The sequence below is a fragment of the Ananas comosus genome, linkage group 12 (genome assembly GCF_001540865.1).
Source record: "Ananas comosus cultivar F153 linkage group 12, ASM154086v1, whole genome shotgun sequence".
NCBI lineage: Eukaryota > Viridiplantae > Streptophyta > Magnoliopsida > Poales > Bromeliaceae > Ananas > Ananas comosus.
In genome coordinates this window covers 2,948,655-2,967,581 of record NC_033632.1, presented here as the reverse complement: position 1 = coordinate 2,967,581, position 18,927 = coordinate 2,948,655, and the positions used below count along the sequence as shown (strand labels likewise).

At 37.9% G+C, this 18,927-nt stretch overlaps 2 protein-coding genes across 4 annotated transcripts; both read right to left on the bottom strand.

Moving 5' to 3' along the window:
• On the bottom strand, positions 378 to 18,372 carry LOC109718293 (inactive protein kinase SELMODRAFT_444075-like). Of its 3 annotated transcripts, none has more exons than XM_020244462.1 (9): positions 17,992 to 18,372; positions 17,690 to 17,835; positions 17,395 to 17,531; positions 14,029 to 14,486; positions 13,322 to 13,936; positions 12,814 to 12,977; positions 1,522 to 1,598; positions 928 to 1,255; positions 378 to 751 (listed from the first exon to the last, which is right to left on the bottom strand). In XM_020244462.1, exons 1-9 carry the CDS (start codon positions 18,188 to 18,190, stop codon positions 524 to 526), a joined length of 2,352 nt encoding a protein of 783 aa, XP_020100051.1. In that variant the 5' UTR covers positions 18,191 to 18,372; the 3' UTR covers positions 378 to 523. The 3 variants fall into 3 exon arrangements, with proteins under 3 accessions (XP_020100051.1, XP_020100049.1, XP_020100050.1); XM_020244460.1 differs by having other exon boundaries at positions 13,322 to 13,945; positions 17,992 to 18,371; XM_020244461.1 differs by having other exon boundaries at positions 13,322 to 13,942; positions 17,992 to 18,371.
• Positions 4,093 to 8,618, bottom strand: LOC109718295 (vesicle-associated protein 4-1-like). Its single transcript, XM_020244463.1, has 7 exons — positions 7,947 to 8,618; positions 6,625 to 6,695; positions 6,273 to 6,354; positions 6,031 to 6,149; positions 5,328 to 5,405; positions 4,552 to 4,671; positions 4,093 to 4,450 (listed from the first exon to the last, which is right to left on the bottom strand). The coding sequence occupies exons 1-7, from the start codon at positions 8,248 to 8,250 to the stop codon at positions 4,388 to 4,390; spliced, it is 837 nt and encodes a 278-aa protein (XP_020100052.1). The 5' UTR covers positions 8,251 to 8,618; the 3' UTR covers positions 4,093 to 4,387.

Here is an 18,927-nt window from a genome sequence, read left to right as displayed (position 1 = left end):
GTAGTGCAGTGCAAAACAGTGTCGGCGCACAATATAAAGTTAACATATTATATTTTAGGTAAAAATGTACGAAACTTATTTGGACTATGAACTATTTTGAATTAGCTATTCAAATTTTTGAAATTTTAATTTTACTACTTAACATTTCAATTTGTTTGATTTGAATCAATTAACAATACTTTAACTTTAAAATTTGAAAGCGTCATTTATTTTTACGGATTTAGTTAGTGCACTTGATGCAATTGCCGCAACTATAAATTCATCGAAATAAATAATTAATTTAAATTTTAAAGTCAAAATACTATCAAATGACTCAAATCAAACAAATTGAAAGATTAAAAAGTGAAAATCAAAATTGTGAAAGATTACATAGCTAACTCAAAATAGTTCATAATTCTGTTAAGTTTTGCACGTATTAACCAATATGCGTATATGCTACTCAAAGAAGCTCAACACAAGAACATTTTGGACAAGGAATTTGAATGAAAGAAAGGAAAATTCTATTTTTTTTAAAATTTAATTATCAATGAAAGTAGGACCAATTTCTCTCAGCATAAATAGCATTAAGAACAGCTTCATCAGGAATCCGATTAGAGAAGCTCCCACCAAAACGTAGCATGTTGTCACGGTGCAGCAACATGTTGACTCGATGGCTCATGCGGCTACTTTGGCTACGGACGGACTCCGACTCGAAACCAAACCCTAGCTTGGGTTCGACCACACCATCCGATCCCTCCAGCACTCGCAGTATCTGCTTAAATAATTGAACGAAAAAAAGTTGAGACAGAGGGATTACTTTTAAACGTAACGCATTACTAAACAGAGTATAACTAATATTTCAACTTTCACTAACAGTCGAATTCTAACACTACCGCCAATCCAAACGCGTGACTAGTCTCGTTAGACGAGGAGGGAGTAGTGCATCACCTTGGACATAGTGGGTCTAGTGTCGGGATCACGCCTCAGGCATAGCGAAGCGGCGTGGGCCATGGCCGTGAGCTGCCGCGACATGAACCGGATTCGGTTCTTGTCGAGTCGCGAGTCTAGGAACCGGTCGACGGCGGCCGTCCGGACCTCCCCGGACGCCAAAAACAGGAGGGGCCGGGCCCATTCGACAAGCAGCTGTTGGCCTTTGGGCCGGGCTCGGTCCATGGCTCTGCGGCCCGTTATCAACTGTAGTAGTACCACTCCGTATGCATAAACGTCACACTTTTCCGTCACAGCTCCGTTTTCCATGTATTCGGGTGCCAGATACCTGCACGTAGCAGTATAAACTATCAAAACTTAAATTTCCACACAACTTTGCAAAAAACCAGAAATTTGGCGAGACGAGTCTCATATACTCAGCTCTAAACGATAGGATAACTCTCTTTGGGAGTTTTAGAGCAAGTATCTTATTAATAGATTTTAAAATAATATTCAGTGCTATCCGATGATTTATATCCCGAGATTCTAATTAGTAACCTCTAAAAAATTTTTATTTGTTCGTCAGAAAATGTACAGCGAAAGGTATTTATTTACCCAAAAGTTCTGGTGAGGTAAGAATCCATGGAAGGAGATTTTTCCGCTTCCCACGAACTGATGTTAAAGCCTCCGAGCTTCAAATAAGAACCAGATGCATCACTAATTGTAATACACGATGAACCTAGAAAATAAATAAGAAATAATCTACAGAATATATATATATATATATATATATATATATATATAGAGAGAGAGAGAGAGAGAGAATNAGAGAACTAATGAGAAAATTGTAATAAATTAAACATATTAACGCTTTTGCGAATAGATTTATCAAAGCATACATGGTTGGATGCTACCTGCACTACAACAGAATTAGGTTATAGGGACACATGTTTGGGACACTTTTGAGTAAGTGTCCCATTTATGCTAAAACTTAAAAAAATATCTACTTATGCCTAAATATAAAGCCCAATCCAACCAAAAATAAAAGATTACTCTACTCAACCCACCACACCCAGTCCATTAGACCCGATTGTAAACAGAAAAGTAAAAAAAAAAGAAAAATCAATTACATCTTTTCTTCTCTCTTCACTCAATCCACTGAAATTCTAGACGAAGAGCCTTTCCTGTCGTCCTCCTCCGCCACCGCAGTCAACAAGATAGAGTTTCGGCGGTTGCTAAATGCTTAAATAAGTGTTGGTAAATTAGCAACACTCTTTTAGATTATAGCGACGCACTTTAACTGTCACTATATACCTAGCGACCCCACATATAGCAACACTTTTTAAAAATGTCGGTAATTTTAGCTAGCAGCACTTTTTTAACATGTACCTACATTTAAAAATGTCGCTATAGACCGCTTTTATTGTAGTGCTGAGCTTTGAGACTTGGAGAGTGACACTTGGAACTACAGTCAATGGTCAACGATCAACGTTTTCATTCGCTTATTTTGAAAATTTTGGGTGACAAAAACATTGACAAAAATGAAAAGTATCTCCCCACAAGCGAAATTTGGTGTTTTCCTATTTGCTTTACTTGCCCACCAAGCAACAGCTTCAATAAATACAAATCACACCGACCGTCCCTAACGCAGGTGACAAAAAGACTTGATGATTATCACACCGCCGTTCCTATTTGCTTTTTCATTCGCTTATTTTGACAATTTTGGGTGACAAAAACATTGACAAAAATGAAAAATGTCTCCCCACAAGCGAAAATCTCTCCCTACAAGCGAAATTTGATGTTTTCCTATTTGCTTTACTTGCCAACCAAGTAACAGCTTCAATAAATACCGATCACACCGACTGTTCCTAGCGCAAATGACAAAAGGGTTTGGTGGTTGGTATTCGAGACCTAAGTTCGAATTCTAGTTTATTCACATTTCCAGCTAAGTTTATTTTTAAATAAAATAAACGAAACGGATAGTGTGCTACCTATCTCTCTTAAAAAAATAATAAATAAATACCAATCACTTAACTGTTTCTAACTCTCTCTTTTTTTTCTTTTTTCTTTTTCCTTTTTTTTTGACAGAAACTGTTTCTAACTATTTTAATCTCTAAATAATGTTATAATAACTAGTTAACGGCCCGTGCGATACGGTGGAAAGGTATTATTATTACAGTAAATTATTATAATTAATATATATATAGTTAATTCGTGAATTATTCACGAATTTTTGAAAAAACGAATTAAACGGACGAATTCGTATTTTTTCAAAAAATTCGGAAAAAAACGCGTATTTTTGGGTAAAAATACGAATTCGCGAATAATTCGCGAGCCGAATTATTCGCCAAAAAGACGCGGCCTCACGGCTCGCGAGCGCGAGCCTGAGCGCGCTCGCGCTGGCGCTGGTCACGGGCCTCGTGGGCCTCACAGCTCGCGAGCTCGAGCTCTCGCACGCGGGTCGCGGGTCGCGGACCTTGCGGCTAGGGGTGGAACTGGGCCCGGGCCTAAACAAGGCCCATCTCGATGGGCCATGTTTGGGCCGGGCTTTGGGTATTAAAAATTTAACTTTGGGTTCCGGCCGGGCTTCAAAATTTAGGCCCGAAAAAATTTTAGGCTTATTTGGGCATGTCCAAGCCCGGCCCGAGCCTGGCCCAAAAGCCCGATATATTAATTATTAAAATAAAATATTTAATTATATATATATAATATTTATTTATAAAAAGAATAAATTATATAATATATCATATATAGTATATGTGTTATTAATGGTATATACTTATATATATATATATGAGGATATATTATATATTAACAAAATATTTCGTTCATATTATTAGGATATATTTAATATTAGATACTAATTTATTTGATGTGATCAAACTAAAAATAGGTATTTTATTTTAATTTTATACAAATAAAAGCATTTATATATTATATGATAAATGCATAAAATGGGCCTCCACAAAACCCGATGGGTATTGGGCATTGGGCTTGGGCCGGGCCTTAATTTTTTTAAAAAATTAGGTAAAAGCCCGACCCGAAGCCCAACATTTTTTTTTGGGCCGGGCTTGGGCATAGTAATACCCGACCCAAGCCCGGCCCAGTTCCACCCCTACTCAAAAATAGAACCTAAGCAAACATTTGTTTTGGTGTGACAAACATAAATTATAACAGCGCACGTGGTTCCAGAAATTTAACAACATTTCTATGTTTATTGGAAATATGCAAAAATCCATTATCTACATGAACATTCGTGTAAATCAAGTGAAACAAATCTCAACAGCTCATGACAGTAGAATATTCCCATTATTGTTGCCAAACCGAACCTTAAAAGAAACAACCTAACCAGCCTGAAATAAAGATGGAAGGGCGGCAAATATTTCGTTTTCTTCTTTTCCTTTTCCACCATTTTGCATGACTAACTCATCTTACTCCGCACACAGAGGATACAAAGTTTACAACAAAAGCAGACTGCACTCTACACTGAATCAACAACCCCTTCAACCTGCTGCCTGGCAAGATATCTTTCCCTTCGTTCTTTCTGAGAATGAATTGAGGAGAGAGGGGGGAAAGTATATTAGTGCGGAGGGGTTAAACATGAAAAGGAGTATAAATAAGTGTCTAAAGAAGTATCGAGTTTACCCATTCATCAATTACAAGACCTTCACCAACAATTCGAGAACCAGTGTCTTCTGGAGGTTTCTTGCGTGCCTCTAGGGCTGCGTCCGCCTCAGCAAGTTGGCGCTTTAGTTTATCCATTTGCTTCAACCACACAATCACGACATAAGGTCAGTGTTGTATATTTTAACCTAGCCGCGTTGATTTCATAGGCTAAGTAATATACTAGAGTTTCAAGGTCATTTAAGCTGCCAGGAAAAGATCTTCATAAGTCTTACTATGAGATCCATAACAAATCTACTTTATTTTTGAATTATTTTGGAATAAAAAATGCTTAATTCGAATTGGATACTGAACTAGAAAAAGAAAAATGCGGATGGATCCTGCTAATGCAGAATATCCTCATATGACAAGTAAAGTTCCAAGTAATACAACTAGAAACTTGTAACTGATCACAAAATTATGTAAATGTTCAACCTTAGCAATATATAGGGTAAATTAATATAGGTTTCTAAGACAAAATCCAAGATAACTAAATCTTTCTACTATTGCATGTTACAAAAGGAAAATAAAGTTCCTAAAGAGCGTTTGAAAGACCAAGAAGGATATGAAAATATATTTATCCCAACAAATATATATCTGGATATGCATGCCATGTGATTTTCTGTTTTCACTAAACCAAATTGAAGCTCCATTACATGACAATTTTGTTACTCAGATGGATTTGCACTAGCCAACAGACAATCCAGATCAAATATGGCTATTGAAAAAGAAATAAATGCTGAGTAATTATGACTTACAGGACTTGGACGATCCACATCCAAGAATACAACTCGCAGAATTTGCTCAACAGCAACTTGATCTTTCTGCTCATCAAACTGTAGTAGAGATACATAATTGGCACGAATCAACATAAGAGTGTGCATGAAATGCCAAATCAAATGGTTTATAATACGGCTGAAACGATTTTATACAAGGCAGGAACTGCTATTCATAAATAAGGCTGAGTTTTATAACCCAATATAGGCAGGCATTTTCACGCTATGCATCAAAGTGTATCCATATCATCTATCCACCAGTCAAAGCTTCAAACATTTCAAATAAACATGCCGACGAGTAAAGGATCAAAATGTAGCATATCCTAACTACAAATAATATTTCTGTTACTGGCACAACAGGTTAAAGTCAGCATGAAGTTAAAGAGTAACAATGTCAAATGTATGTACACGGAAAATAACCTGTTAAGCTATATCAATTCAAAATTAACCAATCCTATAAACTAATTGATTACCCACAGGCGATATGCCACTAACATGTAAAAACAAATTGCTAAAAGAACCAGTATCTAACAGATTACAACGACCCATAACTTCAAAGAGTTTTAATTAGCAACAAGAGTCCCCACTAGCGTGCAAAAACAAATAGCTAAACAACCAGTATCTAACAGATTACAATGAACCATAACTTCAAATAGTTTAAATTAGCAACAAAAAGAGGGCTCACCAACTCTGGTACATACTCCATAGGTCCTTTCACTTTCAGGCTAATAATCTTAAACTTAACCTTACACTTCTGATCCATTGGCTTCTCATTGTTCTCCGGATGCTCCACAAATTTGAAAACTGCATTAAAAGGAATAAGTGAGTCATGATTTATTGTCCAAAAGACTACAAATCAAATAATAATCTAAATTCTCTTTCCACAGATTCTCCACAAAGAATAAACAATGACAGAAAATACTGTACCAGTTGCAACAATACTCTCGCCAGGAGAGAGTACACCACCAGGAGGACGCATAAAACAGCTCTTTGGTGCAGTTGTTTGGAACTAAAAATTGCACCGCAAGTCATTTTTCAGTAAGGCTTATAGGTTAAAGGAGAAATAACAACAATAAAGTAATCAGCTTTCAGAAATAGCTAGTAAATTGCCAGAAAACAAGCAGTAAGTCAAAGCAGCTTGTTGTAATATGAATTTGATCGTCGGCAACCGAGAAATTTACTAAATTTACTCAGCAACATCGGCCACCACTGCCAAAGTCTTCAACTTCCAGAAATCAATGAACAGATAAGAGTTATTAAATAGTATTTATATAGTCACCTTGAATGCAACATAGGACTTGCTAGTATTCTTTATCCTCACAGCACTTCTGACCTGTTTGCCAGGTTCATCTTCACCATGAAATTAAAACAAAAGGAAGCAAATAAGATTGAGAACTAACACCAGGTTAATCTTGAAAAATGATTACAAGCAAAATAGCACAAGGTGAAACCCATAAATAAAATTAATTAATAAGAGAAGCAGTTATTGCAACTATTTGCAAGAAGTTGCTAATAACAGCAACCAAGAAAATGAACAGAAATCAACATAAACCCAAGGCGACCCAATACTTCTCTAACTCTGAAATCAACATAAACCCAACATAAACCCATAAGAGGATTAATGCTACTGAAATAATAAAGTTCAAATGGACATAATCTCTCTCCTTATAAAAACAGTATAACAAAAACATGGCACCCATCAAGTTAGCAGTAATTCATCGGATTATAGCCACTAAATGATTGCCGCTTCTAACACACCTGCAGAACTACAAGCATTTCGATCATTTGTAGAAAGGATTCACATAAATAGACAACAACAACAACAACAACAACAACAACAACAACAAAAAAAAAACTTTTAAGAGTGGAAGGGAAAAGTAAGATTTTGGTTTGGACTGGCCCAGATTAGTTATCTAAATCAGTAAATAGATAACACCTACTATGCGAAGTTGCTTACAGCTTCTGTTCGCAGGTGAAGTGATGCAAAATTACAACTTTAGCAAGGGACTAAGCACAAGAAGAGAACTTATCAAGAATCACAAAAGGAACTGGCTCTCCTTAACCAAAAGAAGTCCATATCAACTAATTTCAGTTAACTATGGAAATAAGTATCATAAATAGGAGCAAATTCACATCAAATTCATAAAATCATGATCATAACAACGTTTTCAGTGACGTACCTCGTTACTTTACTAAGAAAGACGTGGAAAAGAGAGAGCACAGCACTACAAATTAATAAAACATAAATAGATCCCAAACTTCCAAATTCAGAAATATCAATCCTCCATAAAAGACAAATCAGTCGAAGAAAGAAGGATTCCCTCTTCAAAGGAAACTAAAATCACGCCTCAAATTAAATAGGAGCTTCAGTTACGTAAGAAGATGGCATAATTCAACACATCCGGATCATCAAACCACCAAATCGAAGATCCCAAAAAAAGATCCCCTTTTCCACCCCAGTTGAGTTGATGAGGAGGAGCCCAACACACCCACAAATTGAAACCCCAATTGAGATGATGATGAGGAACCCGACACACCCACAAATTGAAAGAGGATTAGAAGAAAAGGAAGAAGAAGGAGAGGAGGGAATCGAGCCCTTACATGGGAAGTAGAGTTTGGCGGGGGGATCGAGCCGTAGGCGACGCCTCGCGGGGATCAGCGACCGCGCCACCGACACAACGGAGCTCCCCCCGCCGGGTCGGCGCGCCTCCGCGTCGGCGACGACGACGCCACCGCCGCCCTCCACCGGCCCCCGGCGGTGGTGCGTCAAGCTCGCCGACGACGCGTTCGACGACGACGAGGAGCCCCCTCCTCCCCTCCTCCCCCCTGCTCCTCCGCCTCCGCCTCCGCCCCAGAAGGGAATCCGACACAGCCCCCACCCCTTCCCCTCCTCCTCAACGGCCATCCACAAAAGCGATTCCGCCCTCGCTCCGTACAACGGCGATCGAGTGCTAAGTACCACCACCACCACCACTTTTTGGGCGCCCTCTGCGGAGGTGGGTGGGTGAATGAAAGAAGCGGATCTCGAAGGATCGGATTAAACTGGATTTCAGAGCGCCGGATTCAAGTCCGCGTAATGGCCTTTTTGCAGCTTCTTCGTTGCCCTCTCTTCTCTCTCTCTCTCTCTCTCTCTCTCTCTCTCTCCTGGTACTTTCAGGCACCACTCCACTACTTTCCGCCCTCTGAGATAATATCGAATCAATTACAGCGGACGCGATCACACCCAGGTAAGTATACGCTTTCAATGACCATTCCGCACTCCCCTCATCTTTGTAGCTACAACAATAATAATAGCGTTAATTGCATACATAATGGAGCTTTTCTCGCGCTGTCCCACACGCTGGGTAGTACAGTGGTAAAGTGACCGGTCGTTACGGGAGAAAAGTCGCGAGGCGCAACCAAAATTGGGGATGTGTATTAAATAATGGGAGTGGGGAGCAGTTGACTTGGGACAAGTCGCGGGAGTGGGTTTAAAGCCGCGTTGTTAGATGAAAACCTCTTCGCTTTGCCCGCTTTATTACTGTTCGAATATTTATTAGCAACGGAAGTACAACCAACTGTGCAAGTAATGTGTGCTGTATTTTTTTTTGTTTTTTTTCCCGCTTTTGTTGGTGCATCTTAAGTATTAAGCAATTGAACTTTCACAACCTTTTGAATATCTCTATAATAGGCTTAGTATTTTTCTCTTAAAATTAAATAATAAATGTGGACTTGTCGCCTCAGGAGAATAATAAAAATATTCTGAATCGCGTTTAGCAATTACTTCTATTGTGGTTTATTGACGTTCAACTTTGATGGCAAGACTCTCGTGAGAGTGCATTCAATATTCACAAAAACTATGTCAATCCTGAATTCTCTGTCTACTTTTCTTTGTTGCTGCTATCCTTTGTCTCTCAGTTAGCTCTTGATTCTTATTTTTGGGCATACAAATAGTGTTGATCTTCAGTGAAAATATATTAGCATTATAGAATCTAAAGTTCATTGAATTGTTTGGTACAAAGTGAAATATGCATATGGAAATTTTCCTTTTTCTTTTCTAGAGAAATATAGCATGGTATGTGTTTCGTGTTGGAACAAATACCGCACAGAAATCTGATTGTGATTTAAATCTAACAAAATCTTATGATAAAATTAATAAAATCAACTTACCGATAATCGCTAAGTCCAAATAAAAATTTAATTGATCCGGAAGTGTGCGAGGCACTGCCCTAAGGCGTATTTCCGTCCTTACGTGCGGGATTAACCGGAAATAACACCCCAAGGTACGACCGGAATTCCTCCTCCTGCGAGCACGATCGTGAAGGAGGTTGACGGAGACTCTTTCAACACCCGATGATAAAGAAATCAAGTAAATAAACAATTGATAAAAAAACTTAAATTAAAACCCTCTTTTCACTTGTTGTTTTTCCACGGTGTTCATATATCTATGAACAGTAGAACAAGTGTATATAAATATATATACAGGGGAATGAGAAAACTTAACGTTGGTATTCCCAACGTTAACATTTTCTTAATTAGCCCTTTTAATTAGCACCCACATGAATGTCCGCATGGATTCCATGCGGACAAATAGCGCGAGCATGCGTAACGTCCGCGCGTGCACAGTGCGTGCGGACGTTCGCTTAAAAAATAATAATAATAAAAATAAATTAAATTAATATTTTAAAATATGAAATTTAGAGATTTTGAATTTTCTCCAACAATCCCCCACAAAATTCAAAATTTCGAAATAGGAATTAAACTCGAAAACAAAACTAATAAATAAATAAATCACCGGGTGTTTATACTATGCAATAGGTAAGGTGTCTTTAAGGACTTAACCTCACTTAGTGTAAATAGTTTCCATCAGAAGGAATCGGAGTGAACCAGGTCTTGAACTACGTTCCTTTGTCCCTGACTTCAACTATCACACACACAGTATAGAATTCTCCGTCGCGGGTCTGTGCGTTAATGGCCATGCACAGTACCTTGATTTTTCATAAGAGTTTCTATGTATAGCCCATTCACATAGCCGCGGCCACATACGGATACTCTTATATAGGTGGTTTCCTCCAGGGATGTGTGTAGAGTCACATCTCGCGAAAATTATCGCCTTGGATCCCATTAAGAGCTCTCAGCTCAACCTAATCCACTACACAGAGCACTACTCACCATAGGGATGGAATTGGAGCTAAAGCTCCTTTATAAAATTTGTAGAAAGTGCTCTTGGCCAACCTGACAGCTTGTTTTTACCACATTGAACCTTCTTCAAGGGATCTCCTATCACAAAGGTTGGGTTCCCACTGCAGGAAGGCCCTTTACGGGCAAAGTCCCATCCCCCTCGATGACTCTAGGACCTTAGTCCTATTCAGGCCTTTCGTCAAGCAATCTGCAAGATTCTGATCAGATCTGAAAAAACTTAAAAAATAATATTATAAAAGGTTAGCCATCTAATAAATTTATGTCTCAAAATAATTTACCTGCCAATCTTAGAATTTGCAAAATTCGTTTCCAAGATGAACACTAGGATAAAATTACGAGAGTAATTATAATATCAAAATTTATCAAACTGATAAAAGAGTACCCCCCACAAGTTTTGAAATATATCAGAATTTAAAAAATATGGCCTTAATCATGTCTAATAGAATTTGGGTCAACAACAAATAGATGGCACAAGCAAAATAAAATGATATACTATAACCAATGTATAAAATACTTAGATGTAACAAATGTAGTGACAACTAAGAGATAGTATTATAGGTTAGGTGATGCTGGTACGAACGCATCCGTACACATAAACTAAATTTAGTGTAGCAAACTCTCCTTAATTTACTGTGGCAAATTCTCTTCTCTTTTTTTTTTTTTTTTTACCAAAGAATTTTTACTGTAGCAAAACTTTTAAGCCGTACACTATAAAAAATAATTTTACAGTAGCTTTTTTTTAAAAAAAAAACAAATTTAAAACACCCTATAACAGATATGAGAATATAATAATTGATAATTAAGTTATATGCAATTAGCAAGTAAATTATATGCAATTAGAATTTGAAAATACTAATTCTAATTTATTTAAATTAGAACGACAAACATGCAATCAAATTTGTCTAACAAAAATAACATTCGATATCTTTCTATTTTAAGCAAAATAATAATTAAACTACATACATAAGTGTGCTAGTCTCGAACAGCAGTGCAGCGCAACGACATGATAAAATTCCAGTAACAAGCTATCATGGGTAGATACTCTCCCACAAAAAATTAATTTAATATCGAGGTTGGCAAGTAGCCCACATATATCAGATATTAAACTAATAAGAACAGATATTACAACGGAACAGTATATATATATATACGGTTACACTGATTTTTTTTTTTTTTTTTTTAACTTATATAAAAAAAAATAGTGAAAACAATATACATATAGTTTTGAAATCCATAATGTCCGTACCTTTTTATTTTCAAAAGAGCTACAAGTAAAGGCAATTTTTTTTTTTTTTTTTTTTAAATACTCATCAAATAAAATGTAATTTAAACAAGAAATTACATAATATGCAATTATAGGTTAAAATGATAATTCCGAAAAATTTATGTTTGAATGCCAATTATACAAACAAATTAACTAACAAATTATATACATATAAAATTAATTTAATACGGATTAGCACTCGTCAGATTTCAATCACAATCAAATCGGAATTACGCCTTAGATTGTTGGAACAAATACCGCACAGAAATCTGATTGTGATTTAAATCTAACAAAATCTTATGATAAAATTAATAAAATCAACTTACCGATAATCGCTAAGTCCAAATAAAAATTTAATTGATCCGGAAGCGTGCGAGGCACTGCCCTAAGGCGTATTTCCGTCCTTACGTGCGGGATTAACCGGAAATAACACCCCAAGGTACGACCGGAATTCCTCCTCCTGCGAGCACGATCGTGAAGGAGGTTGACGGAGACTCTTTCAACACCCGATGATAAAGAAATCAAGTAAATAAACAATTGATAAAAAAACTTAAATTAAAACCCTCTTTTCACTTGTTGTTTTTCCACGGTGTTCATATATCTATGAACAGTAGAACAAGTGTATATAAATATATATACAGGGGAATGAGAAAACTTAACGTTGGTATTCCCAACGTTAACATTTTCTTAATTAGCCCTTTTAATTAGCACCCACATGAATGTCCGCATGGATTCCATGCGGACAAATAGCGCGAGCATGCGTAACGTCCGCGCGTGCACAGTGCGTGCGGACGTTCGCTTAAAAAATAATAATAATAAAAATAAATTAAATTAATATTTTAAAATATGAAATTTAGAGATTTTGAATTTTCTCCAACATATATATATATATATATCTATTTTTCTTGTTAAGCCCATCTATGTTTAAAGCGTGATTCGAACAGGGGCACATAACAAAGAAAAATATAGTGATAAAAAAGATAAAGAAAAAAAAAAAAGGGAAAGGAATGTGTATATGAATACCAGTGGCTCAAAATCATGAGTGAGGAGAATATTGTTTGGATGGATGTCTTTGTGGACTACAAACCCCACCCTACAGTCTTCATGGAGGTAACGCAACCCTCTGGCCACCCCAAGTGCAATCTTGACCCTCGCTTCCCAATCCAACGGTGGCCTTTGCTCATGCCCTTCAGTATATATAAAAATCAAAAAAATTATTCAACATTCCTGCTATGATATCATGTTAAATAATATGAAGCAACCGTTTAAATCTAATTACATTTAAACTACAAGAGAATGGTGTTTTTTATTTATATATTCAACATTTACAATAGAAGTTTCTTAAAACACAATGGGCGACTCCTTTAGGATTTGCAATGCACTATGATTTCTATCAACTCCTTATTTGTTGTCTGTGCGGCTTTAAGATTCATGCAGACTTCTTAAAACAAAAACAAAAAAAAAAGCAGAACGAACAAAATATTCATGCATTCAAACAGCGTCATACAGATAGCTGGCTGGCGGTAGTTACCAAATAGATGGAGCTCGAGGGAGCCATTGCAGATGAACTCGTAGACGAGCACCCTCCTGTCCCCCTCCGCGCAGAACCCGACAAGCGTGACGATATTCCGGTGCTGCGCCCGGCTCATCAGCTCAACCTCCGCGCAAAATTCATCTTCCGTTCCCAAGCCGCCGACCGCTCCGAGCCGCTTCACGGCCACCACCACCCGCGAGTCCTCCAGGACGCCTCTATACGTGCGTCCCAGCGGGCCTTCTCCGACGAGGTTCTTGTTCGAGAAGCTGTCGGTGGCCGCGTCGAGCTCCCGATACGCGAACCGTCGCATCGGCTTCCCGAAAGCGGGGGCCTTGTGGTGGCACAGGGAGCAGAGAGGAGGGGGGATGCACGGGTGGCTTCTTTCGTGCAGAGAGACTGCCTCTCGAACATCCGTGCTGTAGATGTTGTTGTACTCGGAATTCGATTCATTTGATGACTCTTTCGGGGTTTTGTTAGCTACGCAACCGGTTTGCCGGATCAGAAGAGTGTCGGCTTCGTCTACGAAAGCGTGATTCTGGGGGATGTAGAATACTCCGTGGTGACGAGCTGCTGCTGCAGTCGATGCCGCTGCCGCCGCTGCTGCTGCTGCTGCTGCTGCTGCTGCAACATGTGTTCAGAAATCAAATTGCACTGTTGTAGTAGTAAGGGAACTATCCATGCATTTGTACATTTGTAAGTCTCACCTTCATGACCCTCTGGAAGATCCATTAGTAATCTGGGGTGAATTGAGTGTGGGCCTGCTCTTTCGCTTCTCTCGGAATCAGATGTACTGGCCGTGTCATTCGAATCGTCGACATCCTCAATAGACCCAAGTTTGCCGTAACCAAATTTTCTCGCGAAAAGTGGGTTGTATTTGCGGCAAGCAACCGCAGAATCATACGCGCCTGCTGTCGCCGCAGAAGAGCTTGAAGTGTTGTCGGTACGAGCTTCCTGACGACAGGAAGAAGAGCTTTCGCTGCGAGAGTCGACACTGAGTACGGATACCAATTGCTTCGTCCGATTATCGCAGTGATCGAACGGTCGACTCTGAGTTAATCCTCCCAGATTTAGTCTCAGCACTTTGGCACGAGAGCCCTTCATCACCACTATGCTGCAGCACTGCAGCTCCTCCATGCAGTGCTTCTCCTCCTGCTTCAGTTTTCTGCAGGGAGAGTATCAAATTTTAATCGACTACGCCAAAAAGAAAATGTTTATGGTCTTATTTGGTGCCGTAGCTGTTTTTCTTTTGTTAACTTATTTTTCTAACATAATTCCACGCGATTCAGCTAGTATTATAAGCTAAACAGCGCATCTAACCACACCAAATCTTTACTTGTAGAGTGATCAAAAAATAGTTCTCTGGCACCTTCAACTGTTATTCTTTTTTTAAAAAAATTGTTACTCAATTCCGGTCTAGTTCTGCGCAACCATTGCTCGACGAGTTAAACCTACATACTTGATATTTTTCGTTATCTTTTCCGTCAGTGCATGTGATACTGTTTATCTATATTTTTTATTATAGACGTGAGTGAGTATTATTAAGACTGTTTATGAACCGTTTTGTGAGACATACTAAATGCTCGATCTCTGGCGCCAGAACCAGCTTTTTCAGGCTGACGGTTAAGACGCCATTGACGGCGAAAATGGGGCTCGCATTTCGCAACAGCAACGCAAGTAGCGGAAACATACGTACAAAATTTCTGCACACACAGTAATTTCACAATGGACCAGATGGTCCACAGTCCACAACATCCAGGAGCATAAAACCAGGGTTTAATTGGGGGGACAAGTTGGATTCCTAATAGCTGGATGATACAATCAGTCAGGTGCAGTAGTGAAGGGGACCAAAATTTTGTCCTCTGCAGTCTATCCATTCCAAACAATAATTGCTTCCAAACCTGAGTAAAAATTATGGGTGTTTTCTCCTACTTAACTAAGACTTATAATTAATGCTTGAATAAAAGACAATAAGAAGGTTCTGTTTAGTCTAGGTAGCTAGTGATAATGCAAGTTAGTTGTCACATGTGCACTTATTTCCTGGAGAAGAATATGTTGTATAGTTTTACCTAATTAAGTTTTTCAGTGCTACAAGAGAAGGTCTCCTCCCAAATGTCTAAACTATATAACATTAAGGGGAAACTTCAAATATCCCTCCGTGGTTTCGCACTTTCTCACTTTAGTATTATGTGGTTTAAAGTGTATTAAGTTTGTACCCTGTGTTTTCGTATTTTCTCACTTTAGTACCCTATGGTTTAATATTTCGTTAAATTATATATTCCAAAATGGATAATAAAAAGAGAAAATTGAAACCACAAGGTACTAAATTGATACAAAAATAAAACCACGAGGCATTAAATTGATACACTTGAAACCACAGGATACTAAAGTGAGAAAGTGTGAAACCACATAGTACTAACTTGATACATTTTAAACCACAGGATACTAAAGTGAGAAAGTACGAAACCACGTAGAGGGTATTTCAAGTTTTTCCTAAAATTAATTATATAAATTGTTAAGTCAAGAGCAAAATAGATCTAATTCTCTTGGTCTGAAAAAAATACCAAAGAATTAAGAAAAAAGAATTAAGCATATAAATATTTACGTGAGTTTGTCGCTGGCGTATATATATATCTATGGACAAAAATAGAGCGAAAAGTTTTATTATAAGCAAAATGAAATACAAAAAATGTCTCTATTGAAAAAGCTCTGGTCTTCAAAATATATCAGTACTTCTTTTCATCTTCCGCACCAAATTTATATTAGTAATTAAAACCCAATAAAACTACAAATAACTTAAATAAAATTGGATATAATCCCAACTTAACTTCATGGGTTGATCGAAGTAGAATAACGTTAGAAAATCTTGCAGCTCAAAAATTCGAGACGTGTCGAACATAAAATCAATTAAAACTTTATTTAATTGGTTGTTCGTGCAGCTCATCTCCGTGAATCTCGAGAAAGTCTTTTTCTATAACAAATATTCCATATAGAACTACTAACATCATTACAAATTTTATCATCTTGTAGCATACCAAAAAGAAGAAAATTTTAACATATAAATTTTTATTAAAATTATCATATTACTCTTAATATCAAAGTTCAGCAAAATATATGGATCTGATGTGAAATATATGTTAGGAAAATGGATTTTTCCTGCAAATGGCTATGCAAACAGAGTATTATAACTGTGTTTGGGGATGGTGTGGTGAAGGACTAGTACAGTATAGGGCACATGCTCATTTATGGCATTTTCCTGTGGTCCTTAATGGATCGGAACTGTGTGGCAATTAATAAAGGGACCCTCCTAACGCATCAGAGGAAGCAAAAGGATCAGAAAAAGGAATCCAGCATAGATATATGGCACGGATAGCGTACACAGCACATACGTCTACTAATTAAGTACTGCTGCTTCCATGTGCAATGCGAAACGACCACTTCCTAACTCCACCATCATCCAAAGTTGTCTCATGTGCGTGTGGATTATTTTGATTTGGAAAGTGCTTTGTGCCCCCTCACAAAGATTTCTATAATTAAATTACTATTATGTATATTAATCAAATCTAATATGATATTCTCGATTGCAGGTGTAAATCGACTTTCGTGTCTTATTATTATTAAAACTATTTCTCCGTACGATTTCGGAACCTTATGTAAAATAACTGTTTATTTTAAAAAACTTAAGCTGTATAAAAAATAATATTTTAATATTTATATTCAATACGTTTTATAATATGAGAGTCATTTTAATTAAGTCCTATCCGTGACACTATTCGACTGTTTATTATTTTTTAAAAAAAAAATAATATGCTATTTATTTTATTATATTTTTTAGGTAAAAAATGTAAAATAACTAAATTTTAAATTTAAAATCTCGAATATCAAGCACTAAATATTTTGCCATCAGGGCAGTTGATCTGTTTACTAATTTAGATTGATCCTTTAGTAATAACTGTACATCAACGCATTAACGGTACATGTTTTTTTCATTAAGGTAAAATATACGTATGATTTTTAATTATTACAGTAGAAAATTAAGATAGATAGTTATTGGGTTTAGGAAATGAGATTACTTGTCAAGTACAACCCAGTTGGCTCCGACTCTCTTAGCTTCCCTCGCCACCACGGCCCCGCCGGAGGCGGCCACAGTGGCCGACGACGGAATATCCGCGCCGGACTCCGAGCCCACCACCTTTATCCTCACTTTTACCTGCCAACAAGCAGAGCAAAGCCAATGAAAACAAAGTCCGGTATAAAGCCGTCGCGGTTTCTTCTAAAATAACATGACTTACTAACCGTGAATAATTCAGAAAGTTCGAACCAGACAAGCGACGATAAGCGAATTGAGATGGATCGAAAGCTTAATACCTCACTGTGTCCGTCGATCTGCAGCGCCAGCTGCGAGACGGATGCGGAGATCCGGTGACGGTTGTCGTCCGTGCGATTGCGGTTCCTGCAGTATTCCCCGCCGCCGAACCTCGGGAATCCCCACCACCGCCTCGGCCACCGCCAACCTAAATGTGTACGATCAATTTACTAGTAATTGCTATATACAATAAGGAGGTCAGTAAAAACTCCATATAATCCGCATATTGTTGGTTAACTTGTAATGCATTTTTATCGGATATAAAATTTACGTTTAAGGAATAGAAAAATAGAAGCAGCGATACCAGAGCCTGGAGCGGCGGAGGTGGCGTCGCGGTCGGGCAAGACGGCGAGGAGGGTGACGAGGTCGCCGGGGCGGACGATGTGGGTGAGGGCCCACGCGAGGGCCGTCTTCGACATCTCCATCTCCGCCCTCACCGCCACCACCACCACATTCTCCGCCCCTGCTACCGCTGCTGCCGCCACCGCCGCCGCCGCCGACATTGCCGGCCGCCAATCGGAGAATTCTTGGTTGCAGCAGCCCTTTCTATTTTAACCTCCCTCTCTCCCTCTCTCTCTCTCTCTCTCTCTCTGTCTCTTTTGGGGGTGGGTGGGGGAGAGGGAGTGATGGGAAGTCGCGGCCGTTATGTTAGGCGGGAATGGATGTGGGGATTGGATCATGTATTCATGTGGGGGGATGGGATGGGATGTGAATGATAGCATGGAATCGTGGAATAGGCTGTCTTTGTTTTAATTTTTTTAAAAAAATTAAATTTACTGTAATTTATAGTACTAAAAAAAGTTTTTTTTTTAAATTAAATTTTTTGAATTTTAAAAATATAAAATAAGTATTTTTAACTACCATATTATTAAACTACCATATTATCAAACTAGGCTTCAACCCATTTTAAAATACGGTTAAGAGTTCTTTGATATTGAGGGATTTAAAGTTAAGAAGTGTACAAACAAACTCAAAATAAAGAAAAAAAAAAGGCACCATTTAATATGAGAAATTATGCCTACATACTGGTTTTATACCCTATGTATTACATACACATTTAAAATTTTGTTGCATAGAACAACCATACCTAGTATAATTGGCTAAGAGCTTGATAATTTATATCTGAAATTTTTAGTTTGAAGCCTAATTGTTTCAAGTTTGAGGATTTAAGAAGCATACAAACAAACTTAAAATAGAGAATAAATACACCATTGTTATAGAGATCAACTGTACCTAGTAT

Bases quoted from the DNA above. Each gene is read 5' to 3' on its own strand.
- LOC109718293 (XM_020244460.1), bottom strand. From the start codon at position 18,190: ATGTCGGCGGCGGCGGCGGTGGCGGCAGCAGCGGTAGCAGGGGCGGAG. The intron at 17,836-17,991 runs GTATCGCTGCTT...GTACACATTTAG, and splicing joins CTCCGCCGCTCCAGGCTCTG to GTTGGCGGTGGCCGAGGCGG. The intron at 752-927 runs GTGATGCACTAC...TTATTTAAGCAG, and splicing joins CTAGACCCACTATGTCCAAG to ATACTGCGAGTGCTGGAGGG.
- LOC109718295 (XM_020244463.1), bottom strand. From the start codon at position 8,250: ATGGCCGTTGAGGAGGAGGGGAAGGGGTGGGGGCTGTGTCGGATTCCC. The intron at 6,355-6,624 runs GTGACTATATAA...TGCAATTTTTAG, and splicing joins AGTCCTATGTTGCATTCAAG to TTCCAAACAACTGCACCAAA. The intron at 4,451-4,551 runs GTAAACTCGATA...ATTCATTCTCAG, and splicing joins GTCTTGTAATTGATGAATGG to AAAGAACGAAGGGAAAGATA.